At 49.3% G+C, this 23,678-nt stretch overlaps 3 protein-coding genes and 1 long non-coding RNA gene across 4 annotated transcripts in view; 1 reads left to right on the plus strand and 3 right to left on the minus strand.

Moving 5' to 3' along the window:
* The window catches only part of AATF (apoptosis antagonizing transcription factor), a 111,810-nt gene extending 100,465 nt beyond the window's left edge, over positions 1-11,345 (minus strand). Inside the window, exons 1-4 of the mRNA XM_050764605.1 lie at positions 11,010-11,345; positions 9,821-10,012; positions 6,898-7,314; positions 6,286-6,423 (exon numbers count right to left, since the gene is read on the minus strand). Of these exons, the coding sequence (XP_050620562.1) occupies positions 6,286-6,423; positions 6,898-7,314; positions 9,821-10,012; positions 11,010-11,100 (838 nt within the window). The 5' untranslated portion in view covers positions 11,101-11,345. The remainder of the gene's footprint in view (positions 1-6,285; positions 6,424-6,897; positions 7,315-9,820; positions 10,013-11,009) is intronic.
* The window catches only part of TADA2A (transcriptional adaptor 2A), a 556,520-nt gene that overhangs the window by 532,690 nt on the left and 152 nt on the right, over positions 1-23,678 (minus strand). The gene's annotated exons all lie outside the window — the stretch shown is intronic.
* Positions 15,591-23,539, minus strand: LHX1 (LIM homeobox 1). Its single transcript, XM_050764616.1, has 5 exons — positions 21,818-23,539; positions 19,704-19,930; positions 19,330-19,607; positions 17,831-17,996; positions 15,591-17,445 (listed from the first exon to the last, which is right to left on the minus strand). Exons 1-5 carry the CDS (start codon positions 21,985-21,987, stop codon positions 17,066-17,068), a joined length of 1,221 nt encoding a protein of 406 aa, XP_050620573.1. The 5' UTR covers positions 21,988-23,539; the 3' UTR covers positions 15,591-17,065.
* LOC126939355 (uncharacterized) overlaps positions 23,525-23,678 on the plus strand; it is a 30,709-nt gene continuing 30,555 nt past the window's right edge. The window contains exon 1 of the long non-coding RNA XR_007720354.1: positions 23,525-23,627. This is a non-coding gene — a long non-coding RNA (uncharacterized LOC126939355). The remainder of the gene's footprint in view (positions 23,628-23,678) is intronic.

Here is a 23,678-nt window from a genome sequence, read left to right on the forward strand (position 1 = left end):
TATTAATAGTGAAATTTGTTTTCATACTCTTAGGCAAGTAAAAAATCTGAATACTTCCTCTGTATTTATATTACATTATACTGTGTTCTTGGATGTTTTGCTTATGGGAAATATCAAAATGTCAACCATTGTTTCTATTAAAGGTCTTTAATGATATTGCATTTTAGACCTGTAATGAAACATGGTGCTCACTGCAGTTTGTAATGCATCTCATTAAATACATTAATAATATGCATTTCACTAAAAGGTCAACTTATTATGACTGAAGTTTAGCTTTCCTTTAATCACTTCATTTAAAGCTATAGAGCAAGCTCTGAAAAAGACAGTAGAGTACCTGTTAAAGAAACACTCTCTAGGACCTTTCGCCTTAAAGAAAAGAAAAAAAACAAACAAGACATGCACTCACAATTTTCCCACCCATCCAAATCAGTCATTTTTTTTGTTTGTTGGTTGGTTGGTTTGTTTTTTTGAGAGAGTCTCACTCTGTCACCCAGGCTGGAGTGCAACGGCGTGATCTCCGCTCACTGATAACCTCTGCCTCCTGGGTTCAAGCGATTCTCCCACCTCAGCCTCCCAAGTAGATGGGATTACAGGCACCCACCATCATGCCTGGCTAATTTTTGTATTTTTGTAGAGACAGGGTTTCACTATGTTGGCCAGGCTGGTCTTGAACTCCGGACCTCAGGTGATCTGCCCACCTTGGCCTCCCAAAGTGCTGGGATTAAAGGCGTGAGCCACCACGCCCGGTCTGTATGTTTGTTTTTTTTTGAGACAGAGTTTTGCTCTTGTTGCCCAAGGCTGGAGTGCAGTGGGGCAATCTTGCCTCACTGCAACCTCCACCTCCTGAATTTAAGACATTCTCCTGTTCAGCCTGAGTAGCTGGGATTATAGGCACCCGCCACCACATCCAGCTAATTTTTTGTATTTTCAGTAGAGATGGGGTTTCACAATGTCGGTCAGGTTGGCCTCCAACGCCTGACCTCAGGTGATCCTTCTGCCTTGGCTTCCCAAAGTGCTAGGATTACAGGCATGAGCCACCATGCCAGGTCAGTTATGTTCATTAAGAAATTACTGTTAATGGTTTTATGTGGTATTATGGTATAATTTTTAAAAATCCTTATCTTTTGGGCCGGGCGCGGTGGCTCAAGCCTGTAATCCCAGCACTTTGGGAGGCCGAGACGGGCGGATCACGAGGTCAGGAGATCAAGACCATCCTGGCTAACACGGTGAAACCCCGTCTCTACTAAAAATACAAAAAATTAGCCGGGCGTGGTGGCGGGCGCCTGTAGTCCCAGCTACTCGGAGGCTGAGGCGGGAGAATGGCGTGAACCCAGGAGGCGGAGCTTGCAGTGAGCCGAGATCGCGCCACTGCACTCCAGCCTGGGAGACACAGCAAGACTCCGTCTCAAAAAAAAAAAAAAATCCTTATCTTTTGAACATACGTGCTGAAAATTTTACTGATGAGAGGATGTGTATTATTTGCTTCAAAATAATCCAGAAGGTGAGCGAAGTTGGTATAGCTACAGATGAAATAAGATTGATCATGAATTGATTATTGCTTAAGCTGGTGAAGGCATGTGGGGGTTCACTGTGCTATTTGTCTACTTTTATATAAGTTTGATATATCCCATAATGAAAAGTTTTAAATAACTCATGGTGAGATTTCCTTAAGTAACTTCCCTTCTTCCTGACATATCACTGCCACCAACATAAAAGACATACTTCCTAACACAGTAGAACACTTTAAAAGAAAGAGAAAAGGCCGGGCACAGTGGCTCATAACTGTAATCCCAGCACTTTGGGAGGCCAAGGCAGGCAGATCACGAGGTCAGGAGTTTAGGACCAGCCTGGCCAATATGGTGAAATCCCATCTCTACTAAAAAAAAAATTACAAAAATTAGCCGGGTGTGGTGGCACACACCTGTAGTCCCAGCTACCCAGGAGGCAGAGACAGAAGAATTGCTTGAACCTGGGGGGCAGAGGCTGCAGTGAGTTGAGATCGCACCACTGCACTCCAGCCTGGGTGACAGAGTGAGACTCCGTCTCAAAAAAAAAAAGGAAAAAAGAGAAAAAAGAAAGAGAGAAAAAGCAAACCTTCTTAGAGAAATGGTTTTGTGCACAGAAAATCCCTTAATTTTGTTAAGATTACTCCATGACTTACCACATATGCAGCCACTAAAATATCAGACAATGTCTTTGAAATCACTTCCACAGTTCAAGTTTAAATTACCAACATGTAACACCAAGGTGACTGGGGACTAAGTTTATACGTTTGGGGTGGCGTGTGGAGAGGAAGGAGATATTCATTTAGTTTCTGAAAAGTAGAGTTTAGGGTGCTGAAGCTACAAAGGCATGGTACTCAGCAGTTTACTGGGGCTAGAATACAGCTGGAAGTCTGTCATTTTAGAGGCAATAGTTAGGGCTATCCGAGTAAGTGACAGTGCCAAGGAGAGACTATATTGAGAAAACACAACCTGAGGACGGCATTCTAAATGGAATGAAATTTACGTTGAGAGGATACAAAAAGAGCCAGAGAAGAGATCAGAAAGGTAGGAGAACCCAAACAGCACAGGTAGTGTCACCAAACCAAAGAAAAGTATTTCAAGGAAAAGTTAAACGCTTCAAGGAGGTAGTAGCTGGGTATGGCAATAAGGAAATCTGCAGCCATCTTTCCATAGTGTCATAAGAGGCCAACACTGCATTGTAAGTATTAGTAAACTACAACACTTTCCAGAACAATTAAATTATATAAAGAATCCAAATACTAATAAAAAAGTAAAAAACACTGAAGACTAGTGATGCTCAGTCACACTGATAACTATTGAGTGATTGCTCACATGGTCGAATACTGCCAAATGCCTCTTTGAGCAGAAGATAATACTAGTACCTAACATTCATGGTGAGATGTGTGCCAGACACTGTACTAATGCTTTCTATTGATTATGTCCTTTAATCCTCACAACCATATTATCCCCATTTTACTGTGAAGTTAAGTAACTTGCCCAAGGTCACACGGCTAATCCATTGCTGAGATGAAATCTAAACCAAGCCAGTCTGACTTTAACTACTCTGTAAGACCAAGCAAATTGAAAAGAGATTTAATTAAAGACAATAAGTTCCAGTGTTTGTTCTGGGGTTAGTATAAATTCAGCCTATGTTCCACACCAGCTATATAGCACAGTATAAATTGGTCATCCAGAGTAATGTGACCAAGAATTTTCTCTCTCTCTTTTTTTTTTTGCGGGGGGCGGGGACAGAGTTTCACTCTTGTCACTTAGACTGGAGTGCAATGGCATGATCTCAGCTCACTACAACCTTTGTCTCCCGGGTTCAAGTGATTCTCCTGCCTCAACCTCCCAAGTAGCTGGGACTACAAGTGCACACCACCATACCTGGCTAATATTCGTATTTTTAGTAAAGATGGGATTTCACCATGCTGGCTAGGCTGGTCTCAAACTGCTGACCTCAAGTGATCTGCCTGCCTCAGCCTCCCAAAGTGCTGGGATTATAAGCGTAAGCCACCATACCTGGCCAAGAATTTTTTTTTTTTTTTTGAGACGGAGTTTCGCTCTTTTCGCCGAGGCTAGAGTGCAATGGCACAATCTTGACTCACTATAGCCTCCGCCTCCCAGGTTCAAGCAATTCTCTTGCCTCAGCCTCCCGAGTAACTGAGATTACAGGCGCCCACCATCACACTTGGCTAATTTTCGTATTTTTAGTAGAGACGGGGTTTCACCACGTTGGCCAGGCTGGTCTTGAACTCCTGACCTCAGGTGATCAGCCCACCTCAGCCTCCCAAAGTGCTGGCATTACAGGCGCGAGCCACTGCACCTGGCCAAGAATTTTTTTCTTAAACTCTGTTTATCAAAACAGGGGAGTATACAACATATTATGTCATATTGCCACAAGAAGACCAAAACAGACAAAAATTAGCTACTCTTCAAATGCACACAAATTCTCATTATTAGAAAACTCCCTACCCTCCCATCTTAGGATATGTGATACCAAAGTTCCTTTCTTCTCCCTCCTCCACCACAACCCACCCTGTCAGACTAATAGACGCTGTCAGATTAAATGAGGTTCATCAATGAGGTAGAGGCAATTGGTTAAGCACAAAAAAGAGTAAAAAGATCAGAACAAAATAAAAGTGAAATAACATTGCAGTGATTAAAGACACTAAATGGGCTGGGTATGGTGGCTCACACCTGTAATCCCAGCATTTTGGGGAGGCTGACACAGAAGGATCATTTGAAACCAGGAGTTTTGAGACCAGCCTGGTCAACATAGTGAGACCCTATTTCTATAAAAAAAGAAAAAATTAGTCAGGCATGGTGGCTCATGCCTGTAGTACCAGCTACTCAGGGGGCTGAGGCGGGAAGATCGCTTGAACCCAGGAGTTCAAGGTTGCAATGAGCTGTGATCACACTACTGCACTCCAGCCTGGGCAACAGAGCAAGACCCTGTCTCATAACAAAAAGAAATTAAATGGTATCCAAGAATATGTGTCTATTATACTGGATACTGACTAACCCCTAAAATATCTGTATTTTAAGATGAATTTTTTAAAATGAAAAAGGCTCAAGCAAAAAGAATGAGTAACAAAATGAAAAAGGCCTTATCGTGAAACATTTAAAATATTTAACCTAGAGCAGTCTAGGTTTCATTCCAAAGGCATATCAGGAATTAGGGTACCAGGGCACTAAACATAGCAGGGAAGTGCTCCAAAAATCTCAAAAAACTTGAAAACCATCAATCTGTCATCTATTTGAGAGAGAAAGGAGGCAAAGACAGGGGAGGGGATATAAACGGCCCACCTCACCCTCACAGGCTACACAACGTTCCTGGAAGGACCGCCCAGACTTCCCACAAGGGAAGAAGCAGACTTCAAGCGTGGCAGGACACAAAACCCAAAAACTGGACTCTAGGAAGCCATTCCTAATTACATCAGATATTCACCTACGAGAAATGTTCCAAATTAGATATCCTCCTCAGGTCCCTTCCAACTCTAACTCCATGAAACCAAAAAAATAAATTTTCAAGAGCAAATGAAAACACAAAGTCTCAGCATGCAAGTAAGACATATTGATCCCAGCTGAGCGCAGAAGCTCACGCCTATAATCCCAAAACTTTGGGAGGCCAAGGCGGGTGGATTGCTTGAGCCCAGGAGTTCAAGACCAGCCTGGGCAACACAAACTGTCTCTCTTTAAAAAAAAAAAAAAATAGATAGATAGAGATATAGATAGACAGACAGACAGACAGATGATAGATAGATAGATAGATAGATAGATAGATAGATAGATAGATAGATATAGATCCCAAACACAGTGCACTCACCCTAAATCTCCCTCTGCCCCAGTCCTTCAGTGCCACTGGGTACACAGGCAAGCAGCACACAGGAAGCAGTGTGGTGCAGAGGGAAGATTCCTGCATCATAAGGTAGAAAAGTTGGAGCTTCATCTCTGCCATACACAAATAAGCTCTGCAACTTTGGGCCAGTCATTCTGGGTCTCAATCCTCTCATGTGTAATATGAAGACACTGGGAACCAAATACTCTCTCAATTCCTTTTCTCTTCTAGAATTATTTATAGCTGAGTAATTCTCCTTTAAAATGTGTTCCTCCCTCAGCAGTATCATCTTTCCTCACTCTATGCCACTTGAAGAAAGATATAAATAACATCATCTTAGCACATTGTTCTAAAAACCTCTCAAACATAGGAAGCATCTTTTAAACACAGATACAACCAAGTTTAATGAGCTGAGTTAGACATTCTTTTTCTCCCTTTCTACATCAGTGGGTTTTCAAACAGCTTTAAAGAATTAACTCAGGGCCAGGCTCAGTAGGTCACATCTGTAATCCTAGCACTTTGGGAGGCAAAGGTGGGAGGGTTGCTTAAGGCCAGGAGTTTGAGACCGGCCTGGACAACACAGTGAGACTCTGTCTCTACAGGCATGGTGGTACATGCCTGTGGTCCCCGCTACTTGGGAGGCTAAGGTGTGAGGATCACTGAGGTGGGAGGATCGCTTGAGCCCAGGAGGCCAAGGCTGCAGTAAGCTGTGATAGCGCCATTGTACTTGAAACTGAGCAACAGAGCGAGACTCTGTCTCAAAAAAAGAAAAAAAAAAGAAGCAACTTGTAAAGCCAAGGGGGATAGAGAGGGGAGAGCAAGGGCAGATGAGAAGAAAGCACAATAAACATGGCTCAAGCTCCCAGTCCACTTCAGTCAAATCTGTCTTCATTTGACAAAGTGGTTCTAAGTATCCCAACAGGACATAAGTATTCTTACTATTTTTCAGGGCGCTGGAAAATTCTGGGCCACCTTTGTCCTTGAACAATGGGAAAACATCTGGTTGAGGAAGTTGGTTGGTGGTCAACAGAGCTTTTTGTAGTTTGATCCTTCCTTCCAAGAGCTGGTCCCACAGTGCTGAAAAAGAACAAAACAGAATCCCATTCCTCAATAATAAGATGCTCTGGGGGTGAGATGGCAGGGGCAGGGAAGAACAGGAAACCACACCAGTTTCCAAGCACTGCAGCTTTAGCACTTTAATGCCATGGAAACAAATATTCTCTATTATAAAAAATAAATTCAGTATCCATGAAGCAAGTATTTGCTACAGCAGAGTGGGAACGCTAAAACCCAAGGAGAGGAGAAAACACTCTTCTCTTCAATCTTCCCCAGTTGCAGGAAGTACTAGAGCAGAACCAGCTAAGCAGATCAGTGCAGAAATGGCTGGCTAAGCATACAAAAATAGGGCTTTAGGCCTCTAGGTAAGTGGGGCATGTCACAAACTAATTGAAAGGACACAGGAAAGAGAGAATAGCCAAAAACAAACAAATGAAAAGTAGACCAAATGCAGATACTTTGAAAAACAGGCAATCAGCAAAACCATGTACAAACCTATCTGGTTCTTTACGGCTCTTCCTTTCTCCACTTCCTCAGAAACTTTGACACTGGAGAAGGTCATCACCACACCATCATCCTCACTGTTTCTATCTCCAACCCTGTCTTCCTCACTCTCGCCTTGGAAGTCTTCTTCGTCATCCCCTTCTTCCATGCCACTCTCTTCGTCTTCCTCCTCCTCACTGCTCCCAAGGTCATCCATTCCCTCGGTAAACTTCTCAAAGTCACTGATGCTCTGGACACTGAAGCCCGGTGTTTTTGCAGAGTGGTTTCTGCTCTTCTTGCTCTTGTTCTCCCTATGATCACCACACTCCTGTTCCTCAGCAGCACCCAGGTCATCCTCATCAGATTCCTCCAGATCCAGTCCCTCTGAATCTTCATCTCCAGACTCTTCCTCGTCAGGTATTTCCTCGTCTAAACAAGAAGAGAGGGAAGAAAGAGAAAAATGGGCGTTACCTGGAGAAAATACCAAGCCATAGAATTCATTTCAACTAAAGCACTGTGGCATCAGGGGGTAAAATATCTTACTGTACTCAATTCAACAATATATTTATTACATATCTACAATCTCTAAAATGGCTAAGGGAGAAGCAAAGATGAATAGAACATGGGTCCTACCCTAACAAAAGGAGCTAGTGGGACAGACTCACAAAATTACAACTCAAGGAAGAATCAGAAGTGCTTTGACAAAATTTCAATAACCCAGAGAGTGAGAAATTTTAACTGTGGGGCAAGTGAATTTAAGTTAAGCTCTAAGGAAGAGCTAGCATTTGGTCTGGCCCTTGAAGAACATTAAGATTTCAACTGGTGTTAGAGAATTACCAGTTTTCCCAAACCTGATCTGAAAAAATGTACAATCTATCACACCCGTGTGCCCTATTTACTAAATACTTACTAAGCACTCACTATGAGCCAGGGGCTAAGGAAAGACAAAGAGAATTTAATACCTGCAGGGAGGAGTTCATGGTCCGGTGGGAGGGGTAGATATGCACGCCAATAATTATATTACAACGTCATTAGTACACCGTGTATGGAGATACAACCACCTAACTCTCCTGGAAAGGTGGGGGATGGTTTCATGTGGAGAAGGAGACATTATAATTTTACTTATGAAGCATAAGGGAATGAAGAGAGAAGAAAAACAGGAAACCGCACTGGAGTGCAGGATGCACAAAGAAGTGATGGGAGATGAGACTAGAAAGTTGCTCAGGGACCACATCAGGAAGGGTCTTGTCTTTCATGAGGACTCTGAACTTGATCCTATAGTAGATAGAGTGCTAGTTAAGGCTCCTGGTTTTACTTATGCTTAGAGTATCATGTGATACTTAGAGGTTTTTACAGTTTATCCAATCTGTTCCACGGTAGAACATAAAAGCCCCATGTGTTTCAAGTATGATTCTAAGATAGACCAATTTCCCAAAACTTTCTTTAATAAAATAAAGATTTTAGGAAAGCGTGATGGGTCTTCAGCGCTTCTTTAAAGAGGTATATATAAACTTAAGACACAAAGCTGCCAAAAATATAAATACAGAAACTAAGTGCCAAAACAGTAAACAGAAATTATTTAAATTCTTTGAATGTACGCCATTTCTCAGATTAAGAAACATTCATACAGTTTACTACAGTGTACATCTTGGAATCAGACGGCCTTCATTTGAATCCTGTTTCTTCCGCTTACTAACTATATGACCTTAAGCAAAGTTATGTAACCAACTTTCCCCTCAATTTCCTTATCTGTAAAATAGGGCTAAGTAGTAATAACTTTCTGGGCGATTGGGAGGATTATATTAGGTGATACATGTAGTGATAATGGTGATAATTTTTTATAAAAATCTGTCTCATTCCAGGTGATGCTATAACATTTTTTTTTGAGGACTTACTGAGTCCCAGGCTCTTAGAACTTAAATTATAGAGCTAAACTCAGTGCCTGACGCATGGTGAGAACTCAATAAATATTATCATATTTGTCTCATGATTGGTCCCTTTATCAGTCTCTAGGCAAATATGAAATGAGCTTATCAGGAGCTCCCAGAACTACATCAAGGACTAAATCATAGCTATCATAACCTAAATGATAGTTCCTTTTATATTATCTGTGGATTCTCAACATGATGCCCCTGACCTTTCTAACGGAAAACAAATGACATTCTCTCAATAATCACCATATCTAGCCCCTTCTTCCACTCTAAGAAACTTAGACAGTTCTTTAAAACTATAAGCGCACGGACTGCTAACTCTTTTGCAGGGAAGAGAAGGATTATGTGACTTTTTAGAATGACAAAAAATGAGTTTCACAAATAACTAATATTACACAGTGCTTCAATGCAAGACCTGAAAAACCAAAAGACAGGGGTCGCAATTCAAGGGTAACATGCTCATCAGACACAATGATTTTTCAGCTCATAACCCTCTCCAATAGCCAATATGCACTGCCTTCTCTGTCACTCCATTGTAGGGTGGGCCATTAGTCTGAACATAAGGAGTATAGCAACTGAATCACTCTGGGCTTTAGATTCCTTATGAAGTGAAATGAAGTAACCTCTAAGACCCTTTCTAATACCAAATCAATGGTCTCTCCTAAGATAACAGGTATGGGTGCCTGACCAACACGGACAAACCCTGTCTCTACTGAAAATACAAAATTAGCCGGGCGTGGTGGTGCATGCCTGTAAACCCAGCTACTTGGGAGGCTGAGGCAGGGGACTCGCTTGAACTCCTGAGGTGGAGGTTGCAGTGGGCCGAGATTGCGCCATCGCACTGGCAACAAGAGTGAAACTCTGTCTCAAAAAAAAAAAAAAAAGAAAGGATAACCGGTAGGGGTATGCAGACTAGTCTTGCAGAGATCATGGAGGGTGGCGGGAGGATTTTAACCCTAAAAAAATTAGGGAAGAAAGAGTTCCATGCAAAAACGTCTACTCACCAGACGATCCTGGCAGAGTCTGCTCCCAATGGTCTTCATTCCATGCTTTTCTAGAGGTGGTTCTGCCGCAATACCTTTTGTCTGTGTCCAAGAGGGAGGCTGATGCCAGTTTTCTAATGCTACCCACTGCTAGGAAATCACCTTCCCCATCTTCCCCTTCATCAAACCTGTCAATCACTCTGGCAGCAGTGGCTGTTGGGGGAGGGGGAAAAGGAAACAGAATCTCCAAGTTAGCAGAAATTTTAATGGGAACCCAGGTCGACCCATTCATCTCACACTTGAACGTCCTCTACAAAATCCCCACCAACTTCCAGGAATAGAAAATTCATTCTCTCCCGAAGTAGAACACTGTCTTATTGCTGTTTCTAAATGGAGAGATGACTCCCGGCATCTACTAGTGGGATCTATCTCTATGACTTGGATCCTATCAAACTAGTTGAATTCCTCTTCAATGCGTGACAGTCGCTCTAATATCTTAAATCAGCCATCACATTCTCCCCTCACTTTGTCCCATTCTTTGGGGAGTTTTCTTTGTTTATTCTGGCTAAACAGCCCCGGGTTCCTTCAACTGATCTTCCTAAGACATGGCTCAGCACTCGCATTTATCCCTCCTTATTCTCCCTTTCTCACACTTCTGACTCAAGTCTAAAGCAGGATTACTCCCAGCTAGACTCTGAACATCAGCTTACAGAACAGCAGTCTCAGTCGTCAGCCACTGAACAAGTGTCTTGAGACTTCAAGAGGCTTAAACAGCACCAGAAAATCCTTCCATCAGTCTCCAACTTAGTTTTTAAGGGCAACCAGAGTTAAAAACACGCGACTTTCTTCTCCCCCTTTCTAACGCAATACCAGAAAGGGCATCCTCAAAGCTAACTTCCAACTTGCTAGCAGACTCTCTGGCTCCCTCCAACAGCCCTGGAGCAAGTAAACCCGAAGACCAGCTCCTCTCTGCCTGAGCCCTCGATCTGTTCCGCCCATCCGGCCGAGCACTAAGTTTCGAGTGCGTGTGAAAAGAAGCCGAAGCCCTCCTCCCGAGCCCGGGACTACCCTTGCGGGAGGCGACATTCCTCTGCGCCACGCGAAAGAACGCAGGCCCGGCGGCCTCGCGCACGCCCCTCCCACGCCGCCCCCGGACCCCACAGGGCCTGGCCCACCGCTCCGCACGTGGCCTGCCCCAGTCTGGCCTCACCCTCCTCGGGGTCCGCCTCAGGGTCCGCCTCGCTCGGTCGCGGGTTCAACAACTGTTCCAGTTGCAGCGCCAGGGGCTGCGGCCCCGCCATCGTCACCAGCTCTCGGTCCACTCCGCTTCGCGCCCTTAAATGTGCGGCCCAAACCCCGGCCCCGACGCTCCCTCCCGGTCGGGTCCTCTCGCCCAGATCCGATTCCCCGACACCACCAGAGTCCGCGCGGAGGCCACCCCACAGCTCGGGACCGGCAACTTCCGGGAGGCGCGCGGGAGGGGGCGGGGCCTGCGCGTCACTGCGGGCGTTGCTAGGATGAAGGCGGAAGCGCGCGGAAGGTTGAAGGGATTGGAGCCGTGCGGGCGCGTGTGCGCGTGCGCGGGACTGGGCGGTGCGGAAGCACGCCAGGGCACGTAACCGCTTCTGTAGCTGAGATGGGATTGTGATGCGCGCGGCCAGTGTACCCTTGTACAAAATATGCCTCGAGATTTGTGCGAGATTCGCTTAGGAATAAAGCGTAGCTTAGCCGTGCCCACAGTGGCTAATTTGGAAAGAAGGAGGGAGTAAAGCTTAAGCTGCTCAAACCGCAGGTGCGCACTTGGGCGCGCAGAGACTGGGAACCAAAACAGGTTTGGCATTTCGCAATTTAGAGTAGTCTGAGGCCGGACGCACGCCTCCCGCCCTTCAGCGGCCAGGATTTGGGAATCCTATGTCGGGGATGTGCACATGTAAGTGTGTGGCGGACTACTGGCGTCTATTAATGGAAATACTTAGGAATCGCTGTGGTTAAAGATAGTTTCTGTAGCGTCTCCAAGTATCCTTGCCTGAGCAAGGAAAAGGGGGTGGGGTGTGGATTACTCCACTGCATACCCCTCGGTATTGATTATCTTTGCTGTTCAGAGATGAGGGCATGCTCAGACACCTTAAGCAGGTGCAGAAATGCAGAAAAATGCAGGTCTACCATTAGAGAGGCAGACTCAAAATATAAAGACTTAATAGTATAAATGTAATTGCACCCGGCACACGGAAAGACACAATCGCTTTACATCCTCTTTCTTTCAAGCATTCCCTGACTGCCCACTATGTGGCAGGCACTGCTAGATAAGATACAAGATAAGTTGGATTCTCTCCCCACGGTGATCAGCCTAGCAGGGTAGACAAACATGTAAACAGAAACTGCAATAAGGGATGATAAGTGTTACTACAAAGTGGTCTATTCTTATGGTATCTGTTGGAGGTTGCTTGTAGAGACCTAGACCCCTCTAAACAGAATCTGCCTCAAAAGGATCCAGAAAAGAGATGTTAGTGGTGCACTGTGGCAGTGCCCCTTGGGTACAGCCCAGGCCAGTTGGATCCCACAGCTGAACAACTGGGGAACCCCCAGCTCTCCACCGTCTCCCATGGAAACCAAGGGAAGAGAGGATCTCTGACTTTCACAATCATCATATGTCCTCAGGGTTAAGAGCAGTAAGAGGACACCACTTTAGTGGAGCCTGTTCCATGTCCCTGTAAAGTGGCTCTTGAAGAATGAAGACAACCAGGGCTGCAGAGGAGGAGAACCTATCTGAGGGTAAACCCCCTCAGACATGGAAAGAAAAGAATGACAGGCTAGGCAGGGGACTCAGGAGAAGAAAACTGCTTTTTACCATCCATAAGAGAACTTAGCCTAGGAGAACAGTTTTTTGTTTTCTTCTGTACTTGCAGTCTTGTGCCTGCGTCTGGGCCTCCCAAGCAAAAGTGTGTTCCTTGGTCCTTGGCAAGGTGCCATGGGGCTTTAAAGGACAAAAATGTTTCTCCCACCCCACGTTTAAGAAACTACCTCCTGCAATCCTATTCCCTTGCTATGTTGGGTACTTATAATGCTTAGAAACCTGGCCTTCAAGGTAAAGAGAAGGAAGAAAAGAGAAAGGGAGGTGAGTCAGTGCAGAGACCACCTCTAGGCTGTCATGCAAACAGGACACTGCTGGCCAGTTTGGGGACTGTGCTGGGCACACACTCGGCAGAAAATGCCATAGACCTGTTTACTTACTCTCCCTTCTCTGTCCTGGTCCCTACTGACTTGGGAAGCCATTTTAGCAAGGAATCAAGACCGCTCTACTGTCACACACATCCCAGGGCCCCCCAAAATGCTTGCCTGACCTTATACTGAAGGTAGAAAGAGGACTCCAAGAATGGAGGGAAGAAGGAATAATTCTAGGAATTAAGATGCAACTGAGAGCAGCTGAGGCAAGGGTCGGGGGAGCAAATTCTCAAATACTCCCTCTGGGGGCCTCTCCCTACCCACATTCCAGTGTCTTGAGTTGGTGGGGGAAGGGCTTCTTGATGGGGTAGGGATGGAGATGGAGAGTGGACTGTGGCAAGGAGATTCAACCTTTGACTGCTATAGAGATGAGAGCAGATGAGAGGAACAGGGAGAGGAGAATAAGGGTGAGCAGTTCCCCAACATAACAGCCTTCTCTGGAGAAGGCAGAGGGACACCCAGTCCACAGTCCCTCTGCCTGCCCTCCAAGGGCTGCAAAGTGGCGGGCGATTAGGCACAGCAGAAGATGGGCAAGGGATGACACCTTCCAATTGTCCCAAACGTCTGCTCACTTGAGGAGTTTCAAGAGTTTAGGAAAACCAAGTTCCCCCTTGCCTCTCCTCAGATGCCGTCCACCCTCAAGTCCCAGCCCTGGCAATGCCTGTCCTGGCTCTCCACGGGTAATGCTTCCCCAAGTGCCTCACCCGGAGCAGCTCCCCAGCGGCAGCCAGCCCAGAGAAGTTGGGTGGGTGAGCTTCAGCTCCTTCGCCAGAGCAGATGGTGGCCCCCTGCTGCTGGAACCCTGAAGGCAGGTGGCGAGAGGCACAGAGGTGGTGGCTTTAAGATGGCCGCGGGGAGAAACCAGGCTGCCCTCCCAGGCGAGAGGGGACCGCGGTGGCGCTTCCCTCCTGCCGCGCCTCCCGCGGGAGCTCCGCCTAGGGATGGTGCTGCGCGTCCCCGCACCTCGGGGCCAGAGGTGGGCAGCACAGCACTGATGGGAAGGAGAACAGGCCCTGACATTTCCAGGCCTCCTCCTCGGGGCCCTCGGTTCCAAATTTGACTGCTGAGCGTTGCCACCTGTTCGGGTTTTCGCCAGGATTCTGAATCCCGCGCTGAGGGGAGAGACTGCGCCACTGCCACGGAGTTAAGAAGAATCGAATCCACATCGTGTGCCCAACTCGAAAACGCTTCTTATCAAATACCCCGATTCCACAATAAAGCTGCTAAATAATTCAGCAGCCTTGATAGGAAAAAGCAGCTTCCCAATGAGCGCAGTTCATTTCAATGAATGTCTTTAAAGGGGGCTAGAGAGTAGAGGCTAATAACGAAAGTTAGCTATGATATAATGTATATAAATGCTAAAAAGGTAAAAACAAGCCGATCCAGTGATTGCATATAAAGCAAATAAAGAAGTGTGCTGTGTGCAGAGGCTGGGAATTTCAAAAGTCTCCTTTGTATTTCATACATTTTTATTTCTGAAAGAACACTACCAGATTCCTCCCGGATAGCCTCTTCCCCCATTAGATAAGCCATCATATGGATGCAGTGAAATATTGCTTATTTTAAAGCCTTCTCTGCAGGAAAAATAAACCTGGCTGTGTCTTAACAAAATTTGAAAACAGCACTGGAAATTATATACCATTTAATGTCAAACCTTTGACATTTTAAATAAGGAAATAAATAATCCAGAGTGAAATCTCGGTGATATGGAAAAGAAATCCTGGAACTCTAATAGCATCTGATACTGAAACACAAACATCCACAAGAGTATTTCATAGTAGATAAAATACTCAAATTTCTTCCAAGTCTAATGAAGGACTGGAAAGAATTGAGCTACTTTTAGAAGCTTTTGGTAACTCCCAGTTGAAATTTGATTTCTATATTAGTAATTTTTGTTCATCTTTCAGAGAAGCTAATATGTATCTTGTGCCAGGCAAAATAGTTTTCCTTCTGGGGAACTTCAAAGGTAACAAATACTACAAAACAACAATTTCATATCAGTTCTGTGAAAGGGATTAAAATATTTCATTTCTAGTTGTACTATACCTTCATTTTATATTATCTTTCAAACGACCAAATTAGAAAGCCTTTACATTATCTTTCAAACCACCAAATTAGAAAGCCAGATTATCTATGGGAAATGAATTGAAACTGAAAAGGACCATCTCTAACTATGTATTTACAAGTATCTGATCTTCACAAGCCCAGTTTTGCATGTGCAGGGAGAGTGAAAGAGGGAATGCCTTGGATCTCATGCCTAATCACAGACCTGGACCACTCATTTTTTAGCCATGGATTTGATTTCTATTTCAAGTTCTATATTAACTTATCAGCAAACATCTCTTCAACGATATCAGTTAAATCCACAGGATGCAAATCTGTAGCTAATAACAGCAGGAAGCCACAGAGAAAAGCTTGGCTGGCATTAGCAAAAGGTTTCAGCCACAGCCAAGGCAAAGACAGATATATTACCCCAATCCTGCCTCTGTTTTCCACCTGGCTTCTGAGGACCCATTCAGCTCCCCATCAGGGCTCCCCTTTGAACACATCAAATAACACGCCAATTATGTAAACATCAGGTTTTCTATTTTTATTAAAAACTCACAAATTTATTCAACATGTTTTCTTTCATACAGTGAATGGTCTAATATGCACTGGAGGTCACACAAGCTTAGGTTTATTAGAACAATAAAAGACATATGAGAAATTTAATATATAAAGAAAAAGTAGCAGCTGTTGACTGCATATTTGACCATAAAATTTAAATATTTTGGACTTTTATTTTAAAGACACAAAAATAAAACCTGTGTGGGTCTATATAAGTCATATTAACAATTCCATGAATGTTCAACAGGACAAAAATTAGCAAAGATGTTTTTTTTTTAAACCTTGTAACACTTTTTTTTTTTTTTTTTTTAACACTTTCTCAGGTTGCTGGTGCCAGGCACCTTTACAGTATTTGTGCTATAATTATTCTATTTGGCAACTGTCTGAATAGCATGTTTTCTCTTTGCCTCGTGTAAACAACACCTTTTTACATACTAGCACAGTGAGCCAAAAGCCCTGCAAATCTGTCAGAACATCTACAGGAAAAGAAAAGGAACAATTTTGGTTGATTGCTCAAAACATTTTGTTTTCGAACAAGAGGTTTGAAAACAGGATATATTAGTAAAACACTGAACTCCTGAATTTAACATTATACGTAAACAGTTGACTGTTTTTAGTTCAATAGTTTTTTTTTTTTTTTTTAACTTTTTTGTGTGTGAAGGTAGAATACTTTTCTTGTACAGCTGATGTTCAAGTCATTTTACTGAGCGGTCTGGCTGGAGACCATCCTACCGAGTGTGTCCGTGTATGTGTTTATGTGTGTGTGTGTAGTTTTGTGAAGGTAGAAGAGTTGATACGGAGGGCTTTACATTTAGAATTTTGCAATTTTGGCAAAAACAAAAACCAAAAATCCAGATAGACAAAAAAAATATATATAGTCCCACCTGATGCATGGCAGGTCGGCGTTTCTGAAGCTATAAGAGTTTGTTGTCGTTGTTGTTGAACTCTGAGACAACACTAATAAGGGATATCCCAGAGCTAGAACCCTCTTGGCTGACCCGGGAGCGCCCCCGGGCCGCTTCACCTCCCTCATGGTTGTGCTCACGGCCTCCCTCCCCAGGGCTCCTGGCATCGCCAATGGCTGTGCGCACCCGCGGCTGCCCTGGACGTCTTTTCGCCACCCGCCTGCCGGGCGCACACGCCCGCGGGGTCTGTCCACGGATCTAGGTCCAGGTGGGAGTTGGGGAGAGGTCTGCATTTCCCTTGGGGAGCTCCAGTTCTGCACGTCGAGAGCCAGTGCGCGGATCCCAATCCCACCTCGAGGCCGATTTGGATGCTATTTCGTGTCCCCCTTTTCCATCCGGAAGGAGAATGGTTGTCGAGGCTGGAGGAAGGGGGTGGGGACTTGCTTTTTATGTTTTTTTCTTTTTTCTGTTTTTCTTAAATAAAGGTTCATTTCTGTACAACCACGAACTCCGCAGACCGTGCAAGACCCCGCTACCACACGGCCGCCTCGTTCATTTCGGGGGGGTGGGACAGGTGATTCCCGTAGCTTGCCCCACCGTTGACCGACAGCGACGAGAAGGGCGGGCTAGGCCCAAAGACCTCGGCCGACATGGAGTGCAGAGGCCCGGGCAGGCTGGGCTCGGGGCTGGGCGAGTCGCCGGGTGGGTGCGCCAGGATGTCGGTGAACCGCTGCGCCTCGCTCGACGGGTGGTGGCCCGGCAGAGGGTGCTCCAGGCCACCCAGGGGCGTCCCGGACGGCCCAGACGACGGCACGAAGGGTAGGTCCACTGGCGTCTGGGCCTGCGAGGACGGGGGGCCTTGCGGGAAGAAGTCGTAGTTGCCCCCGGGCCCGTAGTACTCGCTCTGGTAATCTGCGGAGCGGCGGAGAGGGAGCAGGACGTCAGGGCCCGGCCGGGGGCCGGCGGGACCGAAAGGGAGGGAAGGCGCGCCCTCGGCGGGCTGAGGAAGACCACGCGGGGAACTCGCCGATCGCGGGGAGCCCTTGCGGGCCTGGGTGCAGGGAAGAGGCTGGGCGCAAACCCGGGAGCTGCCCCTTACCACCCAACCCCGTCATTCAGGGCCGGGAATTGGGCCCTCGGTCTCGCCGCCTCCCCTTGATTTATTCCCAGCCTTCGCCCTACTCGCCGCGACTCTCCAGTGGCTTACAGAGAAGGAGGCGTGCCCCTCGCGCTGCCACCCGCTTCTAACGAAGCCCGCCCCGACCTGGCCGCGCCCCGCCGCTCGACGCGCACCCACCTCCGTAGAAGGAGAAGGGGCCGTTGGGGATGAGCTCGCCGGGCTCCAGGCGGTCCACCAGCGGCCGCATCCGGCGCGGACTGCGGAAAAAGGCGTGGCGCCGGGCGCCCAGCGCGCTCAGCTGCTTCATCCTCCGCTCTTTGGAGCGCCGGTTCTGGAACCAGACCTGCAGCACATGGCAGCGGGGTGAGCCCTCCGAGACTCCACTCCCGACCCCGGGGTTCTCCAGGCCTAGCCAACACCCCTCCACCGCCTGGCTGGCCGACTCCGCGCGCGAGTGTGTGTGTGTGTGTGTGTGTGTGTGTGTGTGTGTGTGTGTGTAGGGTAGTGGTGAGGGGGCGATCTCCAACTAGGACCACTCAGGGTGGACCCTGAGCCAATCAATGGTGAGCAGGAATCCCACAGAAGGACCTGGACAGGCAGCCCTGTCTGGAGGGAGGCAGTTGTGGTATAGCTGGGGTTTTTCTAACAGTCACACTATCACAGTTACAGTTTCTCTGGGGCTGTACACACATAGAGACTACGCCTCTCCAAAATAATGTCAGACACACACCGGGCTTCCATTTCACGGTCTCTTGCAGCAACCCTCCTCCAGCCATGACAGAGACACAGAAACAGCCTGTAATACCAAAACCCACAATCTCCTTTTCACACCCATGCACAATCTCACAGTGCCAAACATACTTATCCACAGCCTCTTGCCAATGGTGACACAGACGCACAACTTCTCATTCATGCACACAGGTTCTCACAGTCTCCTGCAGGCCTCAGGGCCTTCCGTGTTGCACACATGTGCACACGCACGGCCAGGCTCCCAGGCAGGTACATCCACCCACACCCACGCAGGGCATCCAGGCCCGGTTAACCGGACACCTAGCACTGAGCCAGAGATTCCCCTGGCCTGGAGCTTCAGCAGTCTCACCTCCTTTCCTCCCACAGGCCCAGCTGCCTCCAGGTGGCCTCCCATCCCCATTTCACTCCAACTGGCTGGAAGCAAAGCTGACTCCTGGCAGAAGCACCTCTCTTTGGAGGGGAAGTCCCTGATCTGGGGCTTGTCTAATTGGAGCAACGATCACAAAGTTGGAGTTGCAGACTTAGAAAGAGTTGACTTTGTGCAGAAGGTAGAGGCACTGATTGACTCTGGGGGACACTGAGACTTCTCTGAGAACCCGAGATGGGGGTGGGGTATGTGCAGAAAGAGGGCTCCCCACTCTCTCCAGAGTGTTCAACAGTTCCCCTCCTCCAGTCTCTGGCTGAGCTCCCGCCCCTCCCCCTCCACTGCCACGATCACCTCTGTCGGGCCGGGAAGAGGGCTTTCTAGATGCTCTAAGGTATCAGGCATTTCATAGGTCCTGCAGGCTCGGGATGTGTCTAGGCACCCCACCTTCAGACTCCATCTCTCACTTCTCTCTGGATTCTGGGGTCTCCCGGGCTCGGCCTGCGTGCCCAAAGTGGCAATATGGGCCTCTGTGGGATGGAGAGGCGCGCCGGGGCCTGACCTGAATGACGCGCATGTTGAGGCCGGTCTCCTGCGCCAGCTGCTCGCGGATGTGGCGGGTGGGCTTGGGTGTAGCAGCGAAGGCGGCCTTCAGCGTCTCCAGCTGCTTGGCTTTGATGGTGGTGCGCGGTCCCCGCCGCTTGGCGCCCAGGTTCTGGTCGTCATTTTCGTTGCTACCCCCTTCCTTGTCTGACACGTTGGCGCTCTCCGAGTCCTTGGCGTCGTCCTGCGACGGGTCTTGGGAATCCGGAGACAAACTGGGGTCACTGCCCGTGGTGGCTGAGAAGAGGGAAGGGACAGATGAGCCGGGGCCTTGGCGAGCCTTTCTCCCCCAGGACCCGCTTGCACCTAGCCAGCCGGGAATTGGGGCCTCACCCGAGTGAAGGCTGTTCTCTTTGGCAACACTGCTGTTACTTAGGTAATCCTCTTTGCAGACGAACTTATTCTCGTCGATGATGTAGAGCTCCTCGCCAGTGGAGAGCTGCTTGTTACACATCATGCAGGTGAAGCAGTTCAGGTGAAACACTTTGCTCCGCGCTCTCCGCACCAGGTCGCTAGGGGAGATGCCCTGCGCGCAGCCTGCGCATTTGGTACCGAAACACCTGCGGGGGTGGGGCGGGGGCGGGGGCGGGGATGGGTCAGCCAGGGGCAGCGGGGAGACAGGCGGGGAGAAAGATGACAGCGAGAGGGGGAAGATGTAAAAAGTGGAGGAAGTAGGAGAGGAGAAATGGAGCGGAGAAATAAGGGAAGAGAGAGATAAAGAGAGGCAGAATTCCGGTTAAGCAGGTGAGGAGGCAGCAGGAGAGACAGCACGGCACCAGGGAAGAGTCAGGGAAGAGATACACGCGGTTAGAGCCAGGGGCCCAAGCTGCCCCCCAAGCCCCAGCCTCACTCCCAGCGTTATCCCAGAGGAAAGATGCATCGTCTAAAGAAGGTGGCCTGTGGGGGGGGTGGGGGGGAACAGGGGACACTTATTTTCCTATTAGATTCAGAAAAGTCGAATTATAGTTAGAGCTTTATATAAACGTGCGCGGAGCGCTGCTTTTCTCTCCTTCACCGCAAAAGGACCCGCACACAGGCGTGGGGTTGGCGAGGTCTAGTCCCGCTGTTGGTAAACAAACATAGCCGCGGAGAGACCCCCGTAGCCACAGCGGGGCCGCCGCCACGCTCTTGCCTGAAGCGGGGCAGGTTGGCAAAAGCGGGAGCCGCGGGAGCTGGCTCTGGGCGCCCTGCCGCGGGTTGTGGAGGCCAGGCCTCAGGGACCCACTGGCAGCGGGTACGAGTACGGTTTGCCACCCTCCCGCTATGATCCAGTCATTGCAGAGGAAAACCGAGCAGCCCGCGGAGGGTCAGAGGCTCAGCCCGCGCGTTCTCCCGAAATACCAGCGAGCACGGAGCTTTGCTTCATGATTCCACGCAACCCAACCCCAGCCTGGAGCGGCATTGGGGACAGCACGTCTTGGCCCTCTGAGTGGCTTTGAATCCCTCTTCCTCCCTGCTCCCTGGTTTGAACTATGACCACAAACTTAGAAAACCAGAGACTCGGCTGACGCCGAGTAAATTGCGAGATTTCACATCCGTAGGGTAGAATTACAATTCGCATTTGCGCCCGTTCTTCTCTGTTGACTTGTGTGTTTGTGCGGATGGAGTGGCAAAATTGTGAGTGTAATATAATATAATTAAAATGTTAAACGGATAAGGGGAGTAGGGAGAAGTCTCCCCACCAGCAAGCTGGGGGTCTCGGCTTTCCCCCAGGTTTCAGCAAGGAGGTTGCTGGCTGTGGCTGGCAGTTTCCTAGAAGGACTGCTGAGCGGAGCCCGTGGGAGTCGGAGTCGCCTGGGGCTGAAGCCGAACCACCAGACAACTTCGGCAGCCAGGAGAGCAGGGAAAAACTCCGGGCACTTCGCAGGCTACAGTGAGGCAGTTTGGCCAGGTCTGCACTCGGAGGCCTGTCCGGGTTTGGGGAAGACCCCCCGGGCGTGCAGGATCGGCCTTAAGGCCAAGTTCTTGGCCCAGACACTCTACGCAAAAGGCTCGGAGCTTCCCGCCAAGACCGCTCAGGGTCGGAAAAGGTAGTGACTGGGAGGGAGCCTGGGCTCAGCCTGGAAGGCAAACAACCCCGAAGGCCTGGAGAATGCAGTTGCTGCAGAGCTTGGCTCCGGGAAAGACAGCAGTACGGACTACAACGCCCGAGGCTGCCCTGTCTCTTCCAAGCTTGAAGGGGCTTCTGGGCAGAGTCAGGCTCAGACCCTTTCTTCCCAGGCACGTGCAGCCAAACCCAGACCCATAGTTTCCAGGATGCAAGCAGGGCCGCGTCCCGAGCTCCCAGCGCGCCAGCTGGCGGAGAGGCTGGCGCCCGCGGGACTTGGCTGCCCTCTCTAGAAGCAGTTCCTAACTGAGCTGCGAGGCCACGCTAACCTCTGATCCGAAGCTGGCCGGGAAGGGCCCGCGGGGAGGCAGCAGCAGAGGCGTGGGAGGAAAGTACTCACCGGAAGAAGTCGTTCTTGCAGTAGAGTTTGCCTTCCCTGGAGAAGCACTTCTCGGTCAGGTTGCATTTACATTCACAACACTGGACGCACTTGACGTGCCAGGCCCTGTCCAGCACGTTCAAGAGAAAGCGGTCCAGGATGGGCCTTTTGCAGCCGGCACAGTGAACCATGGTCTTTGGTTTGGTCTGATGAGGCCCAGAGAGAGCGGGACAAAGTAGAGCCCAGGGCTCCTGAAGACAACCGGCACGAACTCCCCAGTCTCTCCAAAAAGAGGACACACACTCGGCCGTGCAAGCCAAAACCCGCACCAGGAAATCAAAGTAGGGTGGAGAAAACGAGGCTGATCGGAGCCTGGGGGCGCTTCAGTGAAGTGTGCAGCCGGGGAGTCCCGGGGCCCCGGGCTATAGCTGCCCCTCCTCAGCTCCAGGGGCGAGGAAAAGAAGTCTCAGGCGGGCGAGAATGCGACCCTTCTGCCCAGAGCCCGCGGAGGAGTGAAGGTCGGCGAGAACGGCGGCGGGAACGGAAATAAATAAATAAAAACGGAGACGAAGAAGACGACGACGACTAGGCGAGCTCGGGTTGCGAGGAAAGCGCCGCTGAGTTCTCCCGGGCTTGAGGTAGAGCTGTCAGAAGTCAAAGTGCATCTGCTTTTGTCGGGGTATGAGGGCGAGTGTGTGCGTGCCAGGCTGCCCACCACTGGGATTTCCCCCCTCTTTTTAAAAAAAAGGAAAGGAAAGAACAAAAGGAGCAGAGAAGCTTTGGATCCTAAACTGCCGGCAACGCGCCGCGGGTCCGGACGCGCCGAGCGCCCGCGCTGGGCCTGGGGGAGGGGGCGAGGGCCGAACGAGGGGGGAGGGAGACAGGGGAGGGTAGGAGGAAGATCTTGGTGTTGATTGCTCTTGTTGCTTAGGTTTCCCCGCTTTTGGAGAAGTGTTTGTGTCAATCGAAAAGAGAGGGACAACTCCGGGCGGAGGCAGCCAGGCGCACTCGCTCCTTCCCTACCGCCCCAGCCCAGTCACCTCGGCCCTTGGCCTGCCTGGCGGCCTCCGTGTCCTCAGGGCGACCCTCCCTGCGCCCGGGCTCCTTCGGGAGGCACTACGGGCTGGCTTCTCACCGCGCCTGGCCGTGCATCGTGGCTCCAGTCACAACTCGCGGCCGCCTGGGCGTACAGCCCCGCATCGCTCGGCCCACGCTCTGGCTGCCTCCGTCTAACCCCACAGTCGCTCGACTTTCTCTCCTTTTCCTTTTCCCCTTCTTTTTTTCGTTGTGGTGGCAAATCTGGGTTTCCTTTCTAGCCTCCTTCCTTTTTTGTTTTTTTTTTGTTTGTTTGTTTTTCTTTTGCAGCGGGAGGAGTCGGGAAGGAGGGGGACAGCTTGGAGAGCTTTAAAAAAAAAAAATGTCCTGGCGCAGCGGCTACAGTAGGCCGGCGGCTGGAACGGCTCGCGCGGACCGCCGCTGTCGCCGCCCGGGCCGCGGCTCGTTGCTGGCCCTCCTCGGGCGCGTCCCTCAGTCCCTGGTCTCCTGGCCCAGTCGACGCCCTGGTGCGTCTCTCCCCAGCTCCGGCGGCTCGGTCACTGCTCCTGGCTGTTGGCTGAGCTCTGGAAGCCCCCTCGCCTTAATGCAGAGCCCGCCGACGTCACTGCGGCCTGCGACCAATCAGTGCCTCGCGGTCCCTCTGTAAACCATTCTGCATCCCCCGGCCCGGGAGAGTGCGGGGAGACCGCGTTTAGAGGATCAGTGGCGGCGGCACCCGCGGCCCCGCGCTGCGCGGACGGCGGGCAGCACCGTGCCCGGGCCCCCTCCTGCTCCGGTAAGGCGTGGGTTTCGATGGGAGGGACAGAGAGAGAGCGGGAATAGGCGC

This window comes from Macaca thibetana, chromosome 16 (genome assembly GCF_024542745.1).
Source record: "Macaca thibetana thibetana isolate TM-01 chromosome 16, ASM2454274v1, whole genome shotgun sequence".
NCBI lineage: Eukaryota > Metazoa > Chordata > Mammalia > Primates > Cercopithecidae > Macaca > Macaca thibetana.

What these genes read in the sequence shown, in the direction of transcription:
- LHX1 (XM_050764616.1), bottom strand. Translation starts at nt 21,987, where the DNA reads ATGGTTCACTGTGCCGGCTGCAAAAGGCCCATCCTGGACCGCTTTCTC. An exon ending in AGAGAACAGCCTTCACTCGG is followed by an intron (nt 19,608 to 19,703) that starts GTGAGGCCCCAA and finishes CCCTCTTCTCAG; the next exon opens with CCACCACGGGCAGTGACCCC. An exon ending in CCCCTTCTCCTTCTACGGAG is followed by an intron (nt 17,446 to 17,830) that starts GTGGGTGCGCGT and finishes GCCGCTCCGCAG; the next exon opens with ATTACCAGAGCGAGTACTAC.